General features: G+C 35.6%; 1 protein-coding gene and 1 long non-coding RNA gene across 3 annotated transcripts in view; one reads left to right on the top strand and one right to left on the bottom strand.

Annotated features, from left to right (window-relative positions):
* The window catches only part of LOC144616422 (uncharacterized), a 30,193-nt gene extending 13,289 nt beyond the window's left edge, over positions 1-16,904 (top strand). The window contains exons 2-3 of the long non-coding RNA XR_013555762.2: positions 7,385-7,440; positions 15,509-16,904. This is a non-coding gene — a long non-coding RNA (uncharacterized LOC144616422). The remainder of the gene's footprint in view (positions 1-7,384; positions 7,441-15,508) is intronic.
* Positions 6,302-18,890, bottom strand: part of LAMA2 (laminin subunit alpha 2) — a 613,797-nt gene continuing 601,208 nt past the window's right edge. For both annotated transcript variants that reach the window (XM_078447300.2, XM_078447301.2), the window contains 3 exons: positions 16,912-17,042; positions 14,770-14,992; positions 6,302-7,274 (listed from right to left, as the gene is read on the bottom strand). In XM_078447300.2, coding sequence (XP_078303426.2) covers positions 7,117-7,274; positions 14,770-14,992; positions 16,912-17,042 — 512 coding nt within the window. In that variant the 3' untranslated portion in view covers positions 6,302-7,116. The remainder of the gene's footprint in view (positions 7,275-14,769; positions 14,993-16,911; positions 17,043-18,890) is intronic.

Genomic DNA, 18,890 nt, shown 5'->3' with positions numbered 1-18,890 from the left:
TATAGACATTTTGACAATATTATTTCTCCCAATCCATGAGCATGGAAATAATTTATTCTTAATTGAAAGGTTGATTTAAATAAATAGTTCTTTCTCTTTCTCTTTCTTTTTCTTTTGATAGCAGTTCTACTCTTCATAGTCTTTTAAGGAAGAGGGATTTTGGCAATGCTTTAATTCAAAGAGGACTCTTTTGATTTCAATGTCTGAATCTTGTGTCCTCAAGTTCCTGTTGTATTTCTGTTCAATTATTCATTCAAGAACTTTGTTCTCCCATTACTCTGCTTTATAATTACTGCACTTTTTCAGAGATGAGCTTCTGGACACACTTGAACCCATTGGTACTTGGTAGAGTCAGAACAATCACATTTGGAAAACTATTAATCTATACTTTTAAATATAATATTCTAGCATAGTTTAGGAATTCAGTTGAATTATATGCATTACATTGGTTTAAACCAATATTATTTGGATTATTATGTAATTTTTAAATAAGTTTGTTATTCCAGTCTCCCTGAAAAAATCCTTATTAATCCCCTTTCTTTCCCCTCTCCCTCATATTATTGTTTCTGATAATCCCTACATCAAGTTTTAAGTTATTCAGTAGGTTTACTACCCAACAGAGGGATGCTGGGCACCTTGACATTGTTTTAAAGTTAATTTCTGCAAATTTTCCTCATCAGATCCTTAATTTAAGAAATTGTATATGATAATAAAAAATTGTATATGATGCATCATAATTATCTCTAATACATTAGAAATCAATTGTTTTTTTTTTAATTTTTAAAAAATCTTTACTTATTTTTGAGAGGGAGACAGAGTATGAGCAGGGGAGGAGCAGAGAGAGAGGGAGACACAGGATCAGAAGCAGGCTCCAGGCTCTGAGCCATCAGCCCAGAGCCCGACGCGGGGCTCGAACTTAACGAATCGCGAGATCATGACCTGAGCTGAAGTCGGACGCTCAACCGACTGAGCCACCCAGGCGCCCAATTTTTTTATTTTAGAGAGAGTGAGCAGGGGAGAGGGGTGTGGGGAGAGAGAAAGAGAATGAATGAATGAATGAATGAATGAATCTTAAGCAGGCTCCATGCTCAGCACAGATCTCAACATGGGGCTTGGTCCCACAACCCAGGGATCATGACCTGAGCCAAAATCAAGAGTCAGACACTCAACCTACTGAGCCACCCAGGTGCCCCTAGAAACCAATTTATAAGATAAAATAAATTGTTAAATTATATCCAGTTAAGTATTTATTTAATGCACTAAATTATTCACAGTAACAATACGTTAGTTTTGAGAAGTGCCTGCATATAGTAGTGGAAAATTCCCTTTTAATTGTCATTGAGAAATAAAAAATGAAAAATATTAAAATGAACCACTTTTATTTGTTGTATAAAAATTGCTAACATCATATTATATAGTTTTGATTCATTTTTGATGCTACAACACATTGCTAAAATTTTAATCAAAATATTAATATAAATTCTATATATTAGGATCAAACAAAAAGAATTTATCAATAAATTTGCTTTTATTATATATTTAAAGTGGGCATTGCTTTTATTTTTTATTTTTTAAAAGTAAGCATTGCCTTTAAAATGAGAAAAGTAACAATCTATTTCTCTCTCTCTCTCTCTCTCTCTCTCTTCCATCTCTATCTGTTAATATAGAAAAACTTTGGCAGGCTTATTCTACACCTCTGAGAAGACTCATGAACTGTCACTTACTTAATTAAATAAATTCTGACAGTTTTAACCCTGGAACATACTCTATAGAGTTTTGGATGCAAAATACATCTCAATGAAACATTGTCACCTAAAATTTGTAGTATCTTTTCAGTGAATTTTGTTTTGGGGCTCATACTTGATCTTGTGTGTTTTCCCTGGTCATCCTGTCTTAGTATGTATGGCATGTCTTTCTCCATCTGCAGTCAGCAGTCTCTAATGTTGATATTTCAGTTTTAGGGATGATTGCCCATTTCTCTGAAGTGCCCATCAGGGTACTTCTGATGAATTCTGTGTATGCTGCATAGCTTCTATGCATTTCAAGTAAGCCAATCCAAAATATACTCTCCAAATTTGGTCAATCTATTCAGATATGTCTTTTGTGTGTTTTAGCAGTCAATTTGATTTCTGTTATATGTAAGATAATGGCTTTATTAGGAAATATTATATAATTATACAAAATCTTAATATGTGGATCTAATTGTTTTTAAGTCTTTGACTTATGTATTTCATAAGTAACAAAATGATTAAAAGAGTGTATGCATGTCTTTATGATTAGATGTTATACACAAGAGTTTGAGTGTCAAAAGTTTAGACCACACTTCTGTAAAGGAATTTAAAAGTCAATAGTTTATTTGGCCACAATCTCCCAGTTCCAACATTACCACATCCCTAAGACTGTGTGTGTGTGTGTGTGTGTGTGTGTGTGTGTATGTGTGTGTGTGTGTTGTGTGTAAAAGTGGAGGCTGGAGTAGCCGGGGAGAGAAATTACCAAGAAAAAGTGAAATAAAAAGCTGTAATTCTTAAGCTTTTTTTCATCTTAACATTATTTTAAATTTCTAAAATAATATTTACTTCACAAGAAATGCGGCAATGAAAACATACGCTTAGGGAATTGAGAAAATTCATTCACAAATGAACTCATTGTGTGACTTGGCTTTTGGTTTTGATTTAAGCTGGTCAGATTCATTCCTCCTCGTTCGTTGCCTTCTGCCCTGCTAAAGTATAGTTTTCAAAAGGTTAAATATTTATGACTCGCAGGCAAATATGTTGTGAATACACGTCAAAGATTTTATTTAACTCAATGAGGGAAGAAATAAGATGATGAACTGGTCTAAAGAGCATTTGTGAATCTATACACACACAGACATATACATAAAGAAATATTAAGATAAGATTTCTCAGTTCGATAAAAAATTGTTACCTTCAACCAGACAAAATTTATTTATATTTCTACGTGACAAAAATCTACAAGATACCTTTGACATTATAGAGTTATAAAATAGGCCAGTCAACAGAAACTCAAACCCAGTACTGCACTGAAAGAACACCCAGTGATTTCTTTTGTCTAAATTTTGAATTTTTTTTTTGATATCCATACGCTAATACTCTTAATTTTGGTGTGTCCATAGTCCTCTAACTACACTCACTCCCTTGGTGATCTCATCAGTCTTGTGGCTACAAATAACATCAATGTTCTGATGATTCCCATATTTACACTTATAACTCCAGACTCATTATCCAATTGCCTATGGTACAGTGGTCTTAAGTATCTAATGGATAAGTTTAAAATTAATATCTAAAACCAATGACCTGGTTTTCCTATCTGTAAAAGCCCCACTTTGACTACAACCCCCCATCTCCAAATAATGCCTACTCTATTCTTTCAGATGCTTAGAAGTTATCAGTACTTTATTTTCTCATACTCCATAGGCCATTTCATTTTGCCTTAATTACCCCTTTTGATCCCCTTCACTCACATTTTAAGGTTGGGGGCTAAAAATCAACACATGAATTCGGAGAGGGGGAGCACAGTTTATGTCATAACACTCTCACTTTGATAGAAACACTAATCTATCTTCAAAATATATCAGAATCTAATTACTCTTCACCACCTCCCATGCTATCACATTTTATATTATTAGGTATGTCCCTGAAGAGGGCTGAGCTCCAGAGAGACAACCTTCCCAAATAAAGCAGGACTTTGATTTGTCCAAGGATAAATTAGTAGTTCTCCAAACATGAAAATACAAACCAGGAAAGCTCTCCAGAGAGCCCATTCTGCTGAAAGTTTCAGTAAGTGGTGGTATTAAGAAGAACACTATTTCTTTGATTTATAATTACTATGTAGCTATTCCTAATATCCCCAAGCACATATAAAAACAACTTCCTCTCTTTAAGTATGTTGTGAATATTCTTTCATTTTTTTAGTCTCAATTTTTTGTGTTCATTTATGTAAGTGATAATGGCCACTGTTCAAAATAATGGATTTCTCTGAAGTACATGTCACTCTAAAGGAATCTGAAATATGTTGATGTTCTATGTGTGTATGTATTTGTGTATTTATGCAGAAAGGCTCTGCGTTATTTTGCTGGGACTTCCATAGCAATGTACCACAGACTAGGTGGCTTACACAGTGGAGATTTATTTTCTCACAATGCTGGAGACTAGATTTCAAGATGTTGGCAGGGTTGGTTTCTTCTAGAGGCCTCTCTCCTGGGCTGGTAGATGGCCATCTTCTCTCTGTGTCTTCACAAGGTCTTTTCTCTGTGTCTTACCCCTTTCTTATAAGGACATCTGTCATGTTGGATTAGGGCTCACCCACATGACTTCATTTTTCCTTAATTACCTCTTTTAAATCCCCTTCTGCAAGTACAGTCACATTTTAAGGTATTGGGGGCTAAAACTTCAACACATGAATTTGGAAGAGGGGGGGAGCACAGTTCATGTCATAACACTCTCATTTTGACAACGGGCACACATTTCATGTCACTTAGGTTTCTGGCACAAATGCCCAAGAGTGAGCTTGAGTCACTAACCTGCATATCAAGATTCCAAACAAGAGAATTTCAGGCACAGCCTGGGAGATCCTTTCCCTTCAAGTGCTCATTGGGTCTGAAGTATGTACTAATTTCAGTCAAGCAGATGAGTACAGTACAACAGGTTTGTATTTCTCTCTTGATTCAACAGAGATTAAAAGACATTGAAAAATGCTTTTGCAGTCCTGCATTAGCAGGAAGTCATATCTTCTGCAAGTGGTAGTGAAAGACTATGCTCTGTACTTGGGAAAGCTATTGTATTTTGTTTCCATAATAATTGTAGATACCAATTATATTCCCTAATAATTCAGTAAATATTTCACATAAAATTGAGATTTTTAATTTGTCAAAGTAGTCTTTTCCTCTGTTGTTAAGCAGAAAATCTAGAAGAATTCTGTAGTTGGAGACAATAGGCTAAATCAAAGAAGGAGAAAATAGTTATGATTTTTAAAACCACTAATTGAAACTTTGCCAGTGTTCTAGTGCTTTGGGTCTGAAATCTGCTCAGTTTCTTATATTCCATTGTCAGCTGTGCTCACCATGGTAACTTCAATAAAACTCCCTTCATAAATGTTTTTCTTCTGAAGTGCAAAGCACCTTCTTAAAGAAGGTTGACAACCTGGTAGGAGTGGGTGTTTGAAAAATAAATGAAAAGTATTCTGTCTTCTTCATGATTGCTGTGGGTGGAAGGAGGTGAGGAAATTATTGAGGGGATTAAGGTTGGGTGAAGGAAATGTTTTGCTTTGGGATAAAAATCTGATTATTGAGGTAGAGAATTAAAATATGCCAGAGAAACTTTTCCTGTTCATAAAATTTCCTTATTTCTCATCTTAGAATTTGGACAAGTTTTGTCCATACAAATTCATGATCCACTTTTGAATATGGATTTTGTCTGGGACAAATTTAGCCAATACCTGATTCAGTGAATTCTGCTTGGGTCCAGTTCAGGAAAGAAAGGCATTAACTTTTAATTTAGGAACTTAGCATCTTTATTTCTGTTTATTCACTTATTTTCCAGGTAAGCACAAATCTTGTCAGTGTTCAGTGGAGAAGGAACATCCTCATTTTTAAAACACATTGGTTCTCAGTTTTGTGACTTAAAGATGCCTCAAAAGGCATTAACTTGATTTAATATTATTTTTTTTATGTGTGAGGAAATGGCCAAGACAAAGTCAACAACAATAGATTGTTAGAGGACTCTACAACTCTATGACATAGTGGATACTTTCTCTCTTTAGAACAGTGGTTCTCATTCCTGATGGAACTTTAGAGTTGCCTGGGAAGCTTTTTAAAAATATTCATGCCCAGGCTACATCCTAGACTAAATCAAGCTTCCCCAGAAATTCCAAAATGGATCCATGATTGAGATTGCTTGATCTAGAATGAGGTTATATAGGCAAATGATATCAAGCAACTGGCTAATGGTGAAATGCTGAGTGTATTAGCCATCTCCTTGATTAGAAACAGCACCTTCTTTCTCCTTGTGGATAGCACTGTCAAAAAGGATTATTTTTCTTTTGTTAAAATTACCATGTGAAGGAAGTCTGTTCTTTTACATGTTCGGCGTTATTAGACTACAACTATTTCTACTGAAGATGGCAAATGAAACACTTCCTTCTTAAATTGATGAATAAAATCTAGGTCAGTCTTCTCAAAGACCCCTTTGAAGATGATTGAAAGAGTAGATAAAAGAAGAACTAAACACAGACTTTTTTTTAAGGAAATTAATTTGTTAAATTATCACTCAAAAAGACTCAGCAATGTACTTCTATTAAGTTTCTGGTTTATTGTTTCCTGGTAAATAAAAATGCATTTCAGCATTATTCCTCTGTGATTATGTATACTGTGATATTCACTGAAAATTTAAGGAGCCCATAGTCTCAGTAATATAGTATCAAATGTGTGCTTAATTGTCATTCTGGAGCTTGGTTCTGGTGTCTCCCCAAAGCCTATAAATCATTATCAAACAAGAAAATCAAGTAATTAAGCTCTCTTGCCAGAATCTGATCTATACTCTCTAAATACATGCTCAGCACAAAAAAAGTATTCATTCATATGGCTAGTTAAACTCTCTAATAATAAACCTACATCAGGGAAATGATTTGCTAATGCTTTCTCAAACATAGGGAGTAAGGAGCTGATTTCCTCCCAAACATGCCAAATCCATTGTTGTTTTCAGTGGCCTGAACAGAAAGCCAAAGATGATGTACATGGAAAAGGATGAAAAAAGTTTTAATAGGAGTTAATAAAAACAATCAAAAAGTTGCATTCACAAATTACATCTCAGCTTTTCTTGAGATGACTTCAAGGCATGTTGCAAATTCAATAATTTATGGTCAGTTGCCTTTCATCTTTAAAATCACACAAAACAAGCAATTATTTAGAATGAAATAATTGGTTTAATATTTATGGACTTAAGTTGAATTTAAAGTCGGTCTGGGCTCTGAATCAGTGCCATGAGTACAGAAATAATTCAATATACATGCACAAATTAGTTTTAATAACGTATATAGGTAAGATATATTTCTTTTACTTGATATACTTATTTTGAAGGGCCTTTCTTGGAGTTAAACCTATTAGTTGGCTGGGCATGATACAGGTTGAACGCCCCATAGTTCCAGGGCCTTGGCAAAATTGACCTCCAGCGGCTTGCCTGTGCCTTTCGTGAGCCTCAGAGATCGGATGCAACCTCGGAACCTAATGTTGGTTGTCAGGCCAAACTGATTGAGGCCATCTGAAAAAGAAAGCAAAAAAGACTCAGTTTTGAAATGTGGCTTCCATGTTAAAGGTATTTTTAAAGTTTAATTCCAGTGTAATTAACACACTGTATTACATTATTTTCAGGTGTAAAATACAGTGATTCAAGAATTCCATCTACAACTCAGCGCTCATCAAGACAGGTGTGCTCTCAGTCCCGTTTACCTGCTTCATCCATCCTCCCACCCACCTCCTCTCTGGGAACCATCTGCTCTCTATAGTTAAGAATCGGTATTTCTGGTTTTTGGTTTTTGTTTTTTGGTTTGTCTTTCTTTCTTTTCCCCCCTTTATTCATTTGTTTTATTTCTTAAATTCCACATATAAGTGAAGTCATATGCTATTTGTCTTTCTCTCACTGGCTCATTTCACTTAGCATTATACCGTCTGATCTATCTGTTGCAAATGACAGGATTTTATTCTTTTTATGGCTGAATAATATTCCATTGTATGTATGTATGTATATGTGTGTGTATATACACATATACACACATACATACCACATCTTCTTTATTCATCTATTGATAGCCATTTACCTGCTTCCATAGTTTGGCTATTGTAAATAATGCTGCAATAAACATAGGGGTGCATATATCCCTTCAAATTAGTATTTTTTGTATTTGAGTATATACCCAGTAGTGTGATTATTGGATCATAAGGTAATTCCATTTTTAATTTTTTGAAGAACCTTCATACTTTTTCAGTGGCCACACCAGTTTGCATTCCCACCAACAGTACACAAAGGTTCCTTTTATTTCACATCTTCTCCAACTCTTGTTGTTTCTTGTTTTTTAATTTTAGCCATTCTGACAGTGTGAGGTGATACCTCATTGTGGTTTTGATTTGCATTACCCTGGTGATGAGTGATATTAAGCATCTTTTCATGTGTCTGTTGGCCATCTGTATGTCTTGTTTAGAGAAATGTCTGTTCATGTCTTCTGCCCCTTTTTTATTGGATTATTTGATTTTTGGGTGTTGAGTTATATTGGTTCTTTATATATTTTAAATACTAACTTTGTATCAGATATATCATTTGCAAATACCTTCTCCCATTCAGTAGGCTGTCTTTTAGTTCTGTTGGTTGTTTCCTTATCATTTGCAAATACCTTCTCCCATTCAGTAGGCTGTCTTTTAGTTCTGTTGGTTGTTTCCTTTGCTGTGCAGAAGCTTTTTATTTTGATGTAATCCTAATAGTTTATTTTTGCTGTTGTTTCCCTTGCCTCAGGAGACACATCTAGAAAGATGTTGTTATGGCCCATGTCAGAGAAATTACTGTCTGTGCTCTCTTCTAGGATTTTAACATTTCAGATCTTATATTTAAGTCCTTAGTCCATTTTGAGTTTTTTTGTTTTTTTTTTTGCGTGTGTTCATGGTGTAAGAAAGTGGTCCAGTTTGACTCTTTTGCATGTAACTGCCCAGTTTTCTTAATACTATTTGTTGAAGAGACTTTTTGCTACTGCATATTCTTGCCTCTTTTGTCAAATATGAATTGTGGGTTTATTTCTAGGCTTTCTATTCTGTTCTATTTTCTACATGTTTCTGTGCCAGTAGCATACTGGTTTGATTATTACAGGTTTGTAATATTACTTGAAATCTGAAATTGTGATACCTCCAGTTTCGTGTTTCTTTTTTAAGATTGTTTTGGCTATTTGGAGTCTTTTATGCTTTGACACAAATTTTAGGATTGTTGCAGTGGCTGGTGGGGCATGTGACTCTTGATCTCAGGGTTGTGAGTCTGAGCCCCACACTGGGTGTGGAGATTACTGACAAATAAATCTTTTTTTAAAAAAAAAAATTAGGATGGTTTGTTCTAGTTCTGTGGAAAATGCAGTTAGCATTTTGATAGGGATTGTTTCAATCTGATGATTGCTTTGGGTAGTATGGACGTTTTAACACTACTTGACCTTCCAATCCATGAGCATGGAATGTCCATTTGTTTGTGTCATCTTCAATTTCTTTCATCAGTGTTTTATAGTTTTCAGAGTATAGGTCTTTCTCCTCCTTGGTTATGTTTATTCCTAGGTATATATTTTCTTGGTGCTTGTACATGGGGTTGTTTTCTTAATTTCTCTTTCTGCTGCTCATTAATTGTGTATCGAAATGCAACAGATATCTGTACATTGATTTTGTATTGCAACCTTACTGAATTCCTTTATCAGTTATAGTAGGATTTTTTTTTCTTTTTTTTTTTTTTTGGTGGAATTTAGGGTTTTCTATATATAGGTATCATGTCATCAAATAGTGAAAATTTTACTTCTTCCTTACCAATCTGGATGAATTTTATTCTTTTTTTTTTTTTTTTTTTTTTTTTTTTTTTTTTTTTTCAAATCTAATTGCAATGGCTAGGATTTCCAGTACTATATTGAAGAAAAGTAGTGAGAGTGGACAATTTAGTCTTATTTTTGACCTTAGTGGAAAATCTCTCAGTTTTTCACCATTGAGTACGATGTTAACTGTGGGGTTTCATACATGGTCTCTATGAACCTACTTTTGTGGTATGTTCCTCTAAACCTACTTTGTTGAGGCTTTTTATCATGAATGAATATTGTACTTTGTCAAATGCTTTTTCTGCATCTGTTGAAATGATCATATAGTTTTTACCCCTTCCTACTTGATCGTGGTGAATGATTTTTAAAAATGTATTCTTGGATTCAGTTTGCTAGTATTTTGTTGAGAATTTTTGCATCTAATTTCATCAGATATACTGGCCTGTAGTTTTTTCTCTTTTTTGTAGAATCTTATTCTGGTTTTGGTAATGCTGGCCTCATAGAATTAAATTGGAAGCTTTCCTTCCTCTTCTATTTTTTAAGTTTGAGAAGACCATGTATTGATTCTTCTTTAAATATTTGGTAGACTTCACTTGTGAAGCTCTCTGGTCCTGACTTGTGTTTGTTGGGAGTTTTTTGATTATTGATTTAATTTCATTTCTAGTAATTGGTCTGTTCAAATTTTCTCTTTCTTCCTGACTCACTTTTGGGAGGTTATATGTTTCTAGGAATTTATCCATTTCCTCTAGGTTATCCAATTTGTTTTCATATAATCTTAGTATTATTTTATAATCCTTGGTATTTGTGTGGTGTGGGTTATTTCTCCTCTTTCATTTCTGGCTTTGAGTTCTCTCTCCCTTTTTTTTCTTTGAGTCTAGCTAGATGTTTATCAATTTCGTTGATCTTTTCAAAGAACTAGCTCCTGCTTTTATTGATCTTTTTTTTTTTTTTTTTGGTTTGTTGTTTCTATTTCATTTATTTTTGTGTTAATTTTTATTATTTCTTCTGCTGTTTTTAGGTTTGTTGTTCTTTTTCTAGTTCCTTTAGGTGTAAGTTTACATTGTTTATTTGAGTTTTTTGTTTTGTTTTTTTTTTTTTTTGCTTTTTGATGTAGGCCTGTATTGTTGTAAACTTCCCTCTCACAACCAACTTGCTGCATCCCAAAGATTTTGGACCATTGAGTTTTCATTTGTTACCATGTATTTTTTAAATTTTTTATTTGATTTCTTGGTTGACAAATTTATTGTTTAGTAGCGTGTTATTTAATCTCCATGTATTTGTGTTTTTTCCAAATTTTTTCTTGTGGTTGATTTCTAGTTCCATTGTATTTGGGTCAGAAAAGTATGTCTGTGACCTTTTTAAATTTGTTGAGACTTGTTTTGTGGCCTAATATGTGACATACTGTGGAGAATGTTCCATGTGCACTTAAGAAAATGGTATTCTGCTGTTTTAAGATGGAATGTTCTGGATCTATCTGTTAAATGCCTCTGGTCCAGTATGTCATTCAAAGCCACCCTTTCCTTATTGATTTTCTGTTTAGGTAATCTGTCTATTGATGAAAATGGGGTGTTAAAAAGGGGTGTTACTGTACTATTAGTTTCTTTATACTTGTTATTAGCTTTTTAAATTTTTGTTATTTGGGTGCTTCCATATTGGGTGCATAGATATTCACCACTGTTACATCATTTTGTTGGATTTTTCCCTTTATTATTATGTAGTGTCCTTTTTTGCCTTTTGTTAAAGTCTTTGTTTCAAAGTCTATTTTCCCTGATATAAGTATTGCCACCCTGGCAATACTTTGCATGATAAATATTTCTCCATCCCCCACTTTCAATCTGCAGATGTCTGTTGGTCTCAAAAGAGTCTCTTGTAGGCAGAATATAGATGGGTTTTGCTTTTTTAACCATTCAGATATCCTATGTCTTTTGAATGGAGCATGTAGTCCATTTACATTCAAAGTATGTATTGATAGGCATGAATTTATTGCCATTTTGTTATTTTTTTTGTGGTTGCTTTTGTAGAGCTTCTCTGTTCCTTTCTTCTCTTGCTCTCTTTTCTCATCATAAGTTGGCTTTCCTTAGTGATACACTGGATTCCTTTCTCTTAATATTTTGCATTATCTGTTACTGGTTTTTGATTTGGGGTTACCAGTAGGTTCGTATATAACATCATCTGCCTATGGCAGTTTGTATTAAATTGATGGTCGCTTAAGTTTAAACCAATTTTTTTACCTCTCCCCGCCCCACACCCCCCAAAAAAACTACATTTTAGGTATATGGTGTCATACTTTACATCCTTTTATTTTATGAGTCCATTGACTGGTATTTTTTACAGATACACTGATTTTTGCTGCTTTCATGCTTTTTGTCATTTTAATTACTATGTGTTTTGGTGTGGACCTCCTTGTGTTCATTTTGTTGGGGGATTTTTGTGCCTCCTGGATCTGAATTTCTGTTTCCTTCCCCAGGTTTGAGAAGTTTTCAGTTATTCAGTCTTCAAGTAAATGCTCTGCCCCCTTTTCTCTCTCTTCTTCTTCTGGGATCCCTATAACGTGACTGCCATTACTTTTGACGGAGTCACTGAGTTCTCTACGTCTATTGTCATTTTGCCTATTTTTTCCTGTCACCTGCTCAGGTTGATTACTTGCCATTACTCTGTTCTCCAGGTTGCTGATTTGTTCTTCTGCTTCCTCTAATTTGCTATTTATTCTATCTAGTGTATTCTTAATTTCAATTATTGTATTCTTCACCTCTGATTTTGTTTTTTCTCTCTTTGTTAAGGGTCTCAACATGTTCTCCACTCTTTTTTTCAAGTGCTGTATCTTTATGATAATTACTTCAAATTCTCTTTTATGGATATGACTTATTTATGCTTCACTTAGGTCTCTTGCTGTAATTTTGTCTTGTTCTTTCATTTAGGACATTTTCCTCTGTCTCCTCATTTTGTCTGTTTCTGTGTGTTAGGAAAGTCAGCTAAGTCTAATGCCCTTGAAAGTAGTGGGTAGGCACGCACTTTTAACAAGGTCGAGCTGGTCATCTGCCCTGAGAGAACATGTCTCTGCTGCTGAGACCAGGCCAATCCACAAAACGCACATGAGCAAGGTGCCTAGTTTTAGCAAGGTGTGCATGCCCTCTCTGGGAGATGGGACAGAGGCCCTGTAAAACATGAGGTAGGGAGATGCAGTATTAGCGAGGTTTGAGCCCGGTTTTCTGAGGGAGGGGATCCACAGTGCCAACATCCAAGCAGGCTGGGCTGGAGGGGGTGGGGCTTGGTCTAAGCAAGTTAAGTAGGGAACAGTTCCTGCAGGTGGCTGTGTGTTTGTGCTGGGGGGCAGGGGAGGGAAATGGTGCTTTCTGGCTTCTTTATTCCTGGGGGAGCCTCCCAGCAATCTCTGTCCCTCTGGGACAGTAAATAACTCCCCTCCCTTATGCCCCAGGTGTTTTTCAAACTGCCGCCGCTCTGCTGTTATCTCTGTGGGCTGTTCTTTGTGCTGTCTCTTGAAGGGTAGGGACTCAGTCTCTTACCACCCTTCTGGCTCTCCCAGAGAGAAGTCTGTTGATTTTTAAGGTTCCAGGCTTTAAGTCTTGCTGGCTGTAAAAGCTCACAAAATTTGGCCCCTCCTGTTTTCAAAGCTAGACGTTCCTGGAATTGCCTTCCCCATGTAGACTCCCCAGTGTGACTCTGTTTCTCTCCCCTCTGCATACCCGTGGCTCCCTCACTTCCACCAAGGGCCTGTGGTCCTTTAACTTCTCACGGAGTCTCTGCCCTTCCTACCTTCTTCCCTGTGGCCTCTTCTCTACATTTTGTTGTGGAATTTTTTCTTCCAGTCTTTTCAGTTCATTTCTGGATTATTTATAATGATAACATGTGTTATCTAGTTGTATCTGTTGGATGAGGTGAGCTTAGAGTCCTCTCTGCCATCTTTGCTGAAAGTTTTTTAAGGCCCTGTTTTAGTCAGCTGTTAGCTTGAGATTAAATTGGAAGCCTGTTTTAAGCAAAGTTAGTGATTTTGTGCTTAGCTTCGCTAACAGCTAAACTTGTAAAGTTTCTATGGTTATGTACGCTGAAATTTGGAAACATGTAGAATTGTACATTTTAAGATAGCAAAGAGTTTGGTTTGGAATGAATGAGTTTACAACTCTGATATATTATGGAATTTTATTTAGTGAAACAAATCAATTGATCAAATATTTTACTGAATTAGGATATGGGCTTTCAATGGTGACTTTATTACTTTCTTCATTGTAAAAATACATCCCGAAAGGTTAAGTAGGTTGAAAACTCACACAAAGTATTTTCTTTGTTGAGGAGACACTCCATTCTTTCAGTAGGCCTAGTAAGTGCTAACTAGGATCCCATTTCATAGACTCTAAGTGGAGAAATACATTATCTCCTTCAAAGTACCTTGGAGGGTATCCCGATTGAAGCAGAGGTAGGCCCTTTTCAAACCCAGAAGCAACTTTGGAAAAAGGAGCTCTGAATTGGTCCCCATTTCTCCTAAATCTTTCCCTCCATTAACCACTGCTGAATATATATTTTGCTTGTTTTATTAAGCAGAGGAACTTTACATGGGAACGGCAGTTTCTCTTGCCAACACGCTGAAAGACCATTCCAAGAGTCTGTGTTATTATAGTATTTAAAAAGAGGTGGTTGGGTTATTTCTCATCAAGTTGGGCACTCTTGTTTATGGGCACTTTAGGTAACTCTGTGGTTTATGTGCTCTACTTAATGTGCTGGACAGGGGTTTTGAATGCAGATTTATTGCTTAGGTTTCTTTGTAATATAAATATAAATGCTATAATAACCTAAGGGGGAAATTAGCTGTGTTTAACCCAATGATTTCCAGAACTTGAGGAAATAAGTTCCATAACAATTTATGATTCCTCTGGTATATTGATTTTCAAAAAATCAGAAAGAACACCAACTCTGACTGTTAAATGCCTCATATCTTTTATAAGCAAATTCATTTCCTCTAGCCCCCATCTCCTCATGAATGAAACTTTGGGGGCTATCATGTAAAGTTCAGCCCCATGTGGTTTATATAAGTAATATGCTCATTTTACACACTGGAAATTTCAGGTGTTATTTATGGGAGTAGATTCTAAAGCTAGGAAGTATACTTAAGCACACGTTATTGGACATATTTATAGAAATATATAAATATTTTAAATCCACTAACAAATTCTTGCTGGGGTAGATAAGGCTCACCTGGGAATCCTCCAACAAACACGGGGTCATTTGTATCAGCTGATGTAGATGCCTGGTTGGGGCTCTGGGCTACCACCTGGTTCCCATCTACCGTCAGCTCAATGCGGTGTTTGATCTTGTTGGCTGTGACTTTATGCCATTGTCCATCACACAAATGCCCAGGGATCCCAGCATCATAGACAGCAGTGAATCGGCCGGCACCATTGTCCACATGAAACATAAGCTAGAAAATAGGAAATTGAACAGTCACAGATGGTTTCATTAGAAAGGTTTCATGATGGTTTGCATAGCAAAAATTGTTATGTCTCTAGGAAAAAGGCATCGGCTGGAATAGTTAGAAATGAACATATCTGAGACATTTTAAAAATTAAAAAAAAATCTTGACAGAAATTAAAACACAGATTTAATGACCAGGAATCACAAAATATGTTCTTTGTTTGGAGCAAGATGTGTGAGACGAGTAATAATTCTGCTTTCAGAAAATGTGATATGAGTCTAAGTGATAAAAAATAAAAAAGAACCTCATATACACAGGGACAAATTCTACCACAGATCTTTATAGAGTATGAGAGTTCTTAGTGAACCTTTATAAAATTTCTTAAAAGATGTTTAGAGTAATTCATTAATTTGATTTACAAATTCATTTTAGAGGATTATTGGTTTTGCAAAATGTAAGCTTTTGAGGTTTTAATTGTATGTATACTTTTTTTTTCCTTCATGGATTCCATTTTATATGCAGGATTGCGAATAACATAAATTACTTTTTTGGGCAAGCTTCATGTCACAGGTGCCAGAGACTTTCAGCCAGAAGGCCAGTTAAATTCTTAACAATGCAGAACTTAGATTGGAAGTTCATGTCTAAATGAGAAAAACCTGTTTTCAGTAACATGGAACAGTCCCTGAAATTTGAGATGACAGAATTCTTTTGAAGCTGAGGAAGAAAAGAAACATATTGAAACATTGAAAACAGTCAGTCTTGCAACACGTTTGACAAGGTAAAAGAAAAGACACGGGGTTTTTAAAAAGATGAAAAACTGCAATAGGTGAAAAGTTTGTAAACTGAACAGGGATGTAAAAACAAAACAAAACCTTAAGGTTTTACTCTATTGGGTGGAGTTTGTAAGAGCAGGACTTGGTGAGAAATACACATACATTGTAATGGAACTTGATACTCTGACAAGCTGATAGTAACTGGTTAAAAGCGGGCGATGAAATGAAGCGAACTCCAACAAGATGTAGCGAACGTGCTTGAAAATCTGGCAAAGCCATAAGTTGTTGCTTGTCTGTTCCCCCTTTCCTGCCTCTGTACTCCTGGATCTTTTTGCTTTATTGCCTTTGAGGATGGTTTGAAGATAGGAGGGAGAGTCTTGAGGTCACTCTGTGGTCTTTCTTCTTGGGAGGCAGCAGCAGTATACGAGTGGACATATGAACAGGGGTGAAGCATGAGTCCTATTTAAGAGCCAGACAGAAAACTTGGGCGACTCCTTGCTTTGCCTGCCTCTCTTTACCTGCTGCCTGCAGTACAAAGTATATACACAGGTCATCTTGCGGCAGGTTGCTGTTCATAGGCAGGGAGGGACGGGAGAGGTGTTTGGAATTAGCTTATCCATTGTAAGCAAATTGGCAAAATAGATTATGTTGATATAAATTCAGTATAAATCAGTACTTTTTTGAAATGGTATCTAGACGATTTTTAAATAGAAATTGAGAAACTGATGTGTCAGTTGGCCATCTTGACTTCTGAGATGTGCCTACTGTGGTATAAGAGGCAAACACTGATTTTAGACAATCCAGGCCCCCTCCTGTTTTTCCCATTGGAATCTACAGTTTTACATACAGTGTATTCACAAAGAGGATATCAGTGTACTTTTAGCAACAAGTAAGAGCTTGAGATCTAAGACTATTTGGCCCATTATGTGTCAACACAATTGGCTTACTGTAGAACTAGCACACTTAAAGCTTACACTGGTCTACAGAATAAGTGTGTTGAAAACACACATTAGAGATAATCTAGATAGATGGAAAGATACAATCTAGCTTTCTCCCAACAAAGAATACAGCAAGGCTTCACAATGTAGATGTTCTACATATGAACAACAATATCATGAGGAAATCAGAAATAGGTAGACAGCTGACACTCACCTTTTCATCAATCATTTCGACACCCATTCCATCCATTTTCTGGCTGCTGATTCCTAGAAGAACTCCAGTGGTTCTAGTTGTGCGGAATTCAAATTCTACAAGAAGGTCCAATCCCACTTTGAACCCATCAACTGTAAAATGAAGATTAAAAAAAAATGTGGATTAGAGTTTAGGGATTGTTGATTCAAGTTTGTACAATGCAATGGTTTAGATCTCAATTCAGATATTCGTCAATTATAATAAGTTCCAGACTCTCCTATGGCCTATATTTCCACCATCGTATCATGTAACACTTTAAAGTTATTGCTTCTTTTCTTGGTTGTCTTCCCTCCTAGCATGTAAATTCTGTGAGGGCAATTTTATTACTGTGCCTACCAAGGTGTCTGGCACGCAGGGAAGTTTAATACATAGTTGTTGAATAATTAAATGGATGAACACACACGGAGATTGGCTCAAAGAATCCCATAGCAATGCATGGTTCTATTGGAAGTCTTCCTGTTGGATTAGGTCAAGCATTTCAATGATTATTCAGTAAGATTTTACTAGGCTGCTCTAAGATTACTGTTTCCATTTTTTTTTTTTTTTTTTTTTTTTAATAAAGAAAGGAACTGTAAGCATGATTTTGAAAGAGAAGATTCTGGGACATAACTAGGTTTTTCCAGTTCATCCAAGTAAGTTTTTTGTATAATTTCCTATATTTGATTCATTGATTTAATCTTTTAGGAAGTATTTAAGACATGCCTCTTAGAAACAAAGCCATTCAATATGAACAGACCTAGAAAATATCAACTGCATGGAGTATTAGAGAAGAACTACAGAAATTTTATGCATGTCTTCTATTTATTAAGAAATAAATGCTATTTGTAATCACAGTTGCCTCCAATGAAGGGTAGTGTCTATTATGTGAAAAACGTATTGTTCTACTGAGAACCTTGATGGGTTGGGATGTGCAAAGGTGGGTTTAGAGCAGATTTTAAGAGAAAAAGAAGCTGAATTGTCCTGCAAAATAAAACAAAGTGCTTGTTTTTGTCCCTGAAAGGGAGAAGTGAGAAGAAAGGCACAACATGAAACAGTTCAGCGGAAGACAGAGTGAATTGGCCAGTAAAAACCACAGTGATCAGGTGGCTGAAAAGGTTTTAAGGACAAAGATGTCAAAGGTTTAATTGAAGCTGTATGTTTTACAATGATGAAACCTTCTCTAATCATCCAAGTCTTATAAAGATTGCATTACACTGTCTGTTGAAGGGATGGGAGGAGTTGTTGGAAATTGGGGAAGTGGCTAATTTTCTGGTCCAGTTTGATCCAGAATGAAAAAAAAAAAAGAGCCCAGGCAGAATAGCAAGTCAATAAATTAACTGCAGACGCCGAAGCTTGCCATCAAATTTGACCAAGAGATTGTTAGCCATCTGTGAATTTGAAGAAATCTTGGGGAAGGCTTTGGGTTTTCTCTGCACATGGAATGTAGGGCTCATCATAACCACCAATATTTTAATGTTTAACAAAACCTGTGTTTATCTGTTTTCTGCCTCAGCTATAGGTGAAGTTTCCAAATTACGCTTTGTCTGAGGGCTCTGGCCTTCCATCTCTGAAAACCTTTGTATGTGAGCATTTATCTCACCTTTTAAATCTTAGCTCAAATGTCAATTTTCCCATAAAGCCTTTCCTGATTTCCCCAACCAAAATTAATGTTTCTTCTAAATATCCACAGAACCTTGCTTGTATATCTTTTGTAGTTTTAAATCATATGTACTTGACTTGTGATTTCTGAGCGCACTGAATCTTACCTATTAATAGTATATTTTTTGAAAAAAGAAACATTTACTTCTGTTCCCCATGATAACTTCTATACATTATGTGCTCATTAATTTTTTTCTAACTCTAGGACTGAACAGTCCATCTTAAAGTATGTTAAGGTCTTTTTTGTTGTTATATATTTTATATTTTTCTTTCCAAATTGTACATTTACTATCAGTGATCCA

The sequence above is a fragment of the Panthera onca genome, chromosome B2 (assembly GCF_046562875.1).
Source record: "Panthera onca isolate mPanOnc1 chromosome B2, mPanOnc1 haplotype 2, whole genome shotgun sequence".
NCBI classification, from domain to species: domain Eukaryota; kingdom Metazoa; phylum Chordata; class Mammalia; order Carnivora; family Felidae; genus Panthera; species Panthera onca.
The sequence above is the reverse complement of the archived record's forward strand: the minus strand, read 5'-3'. Positions and strand labels throughout refer to the sequence as shown.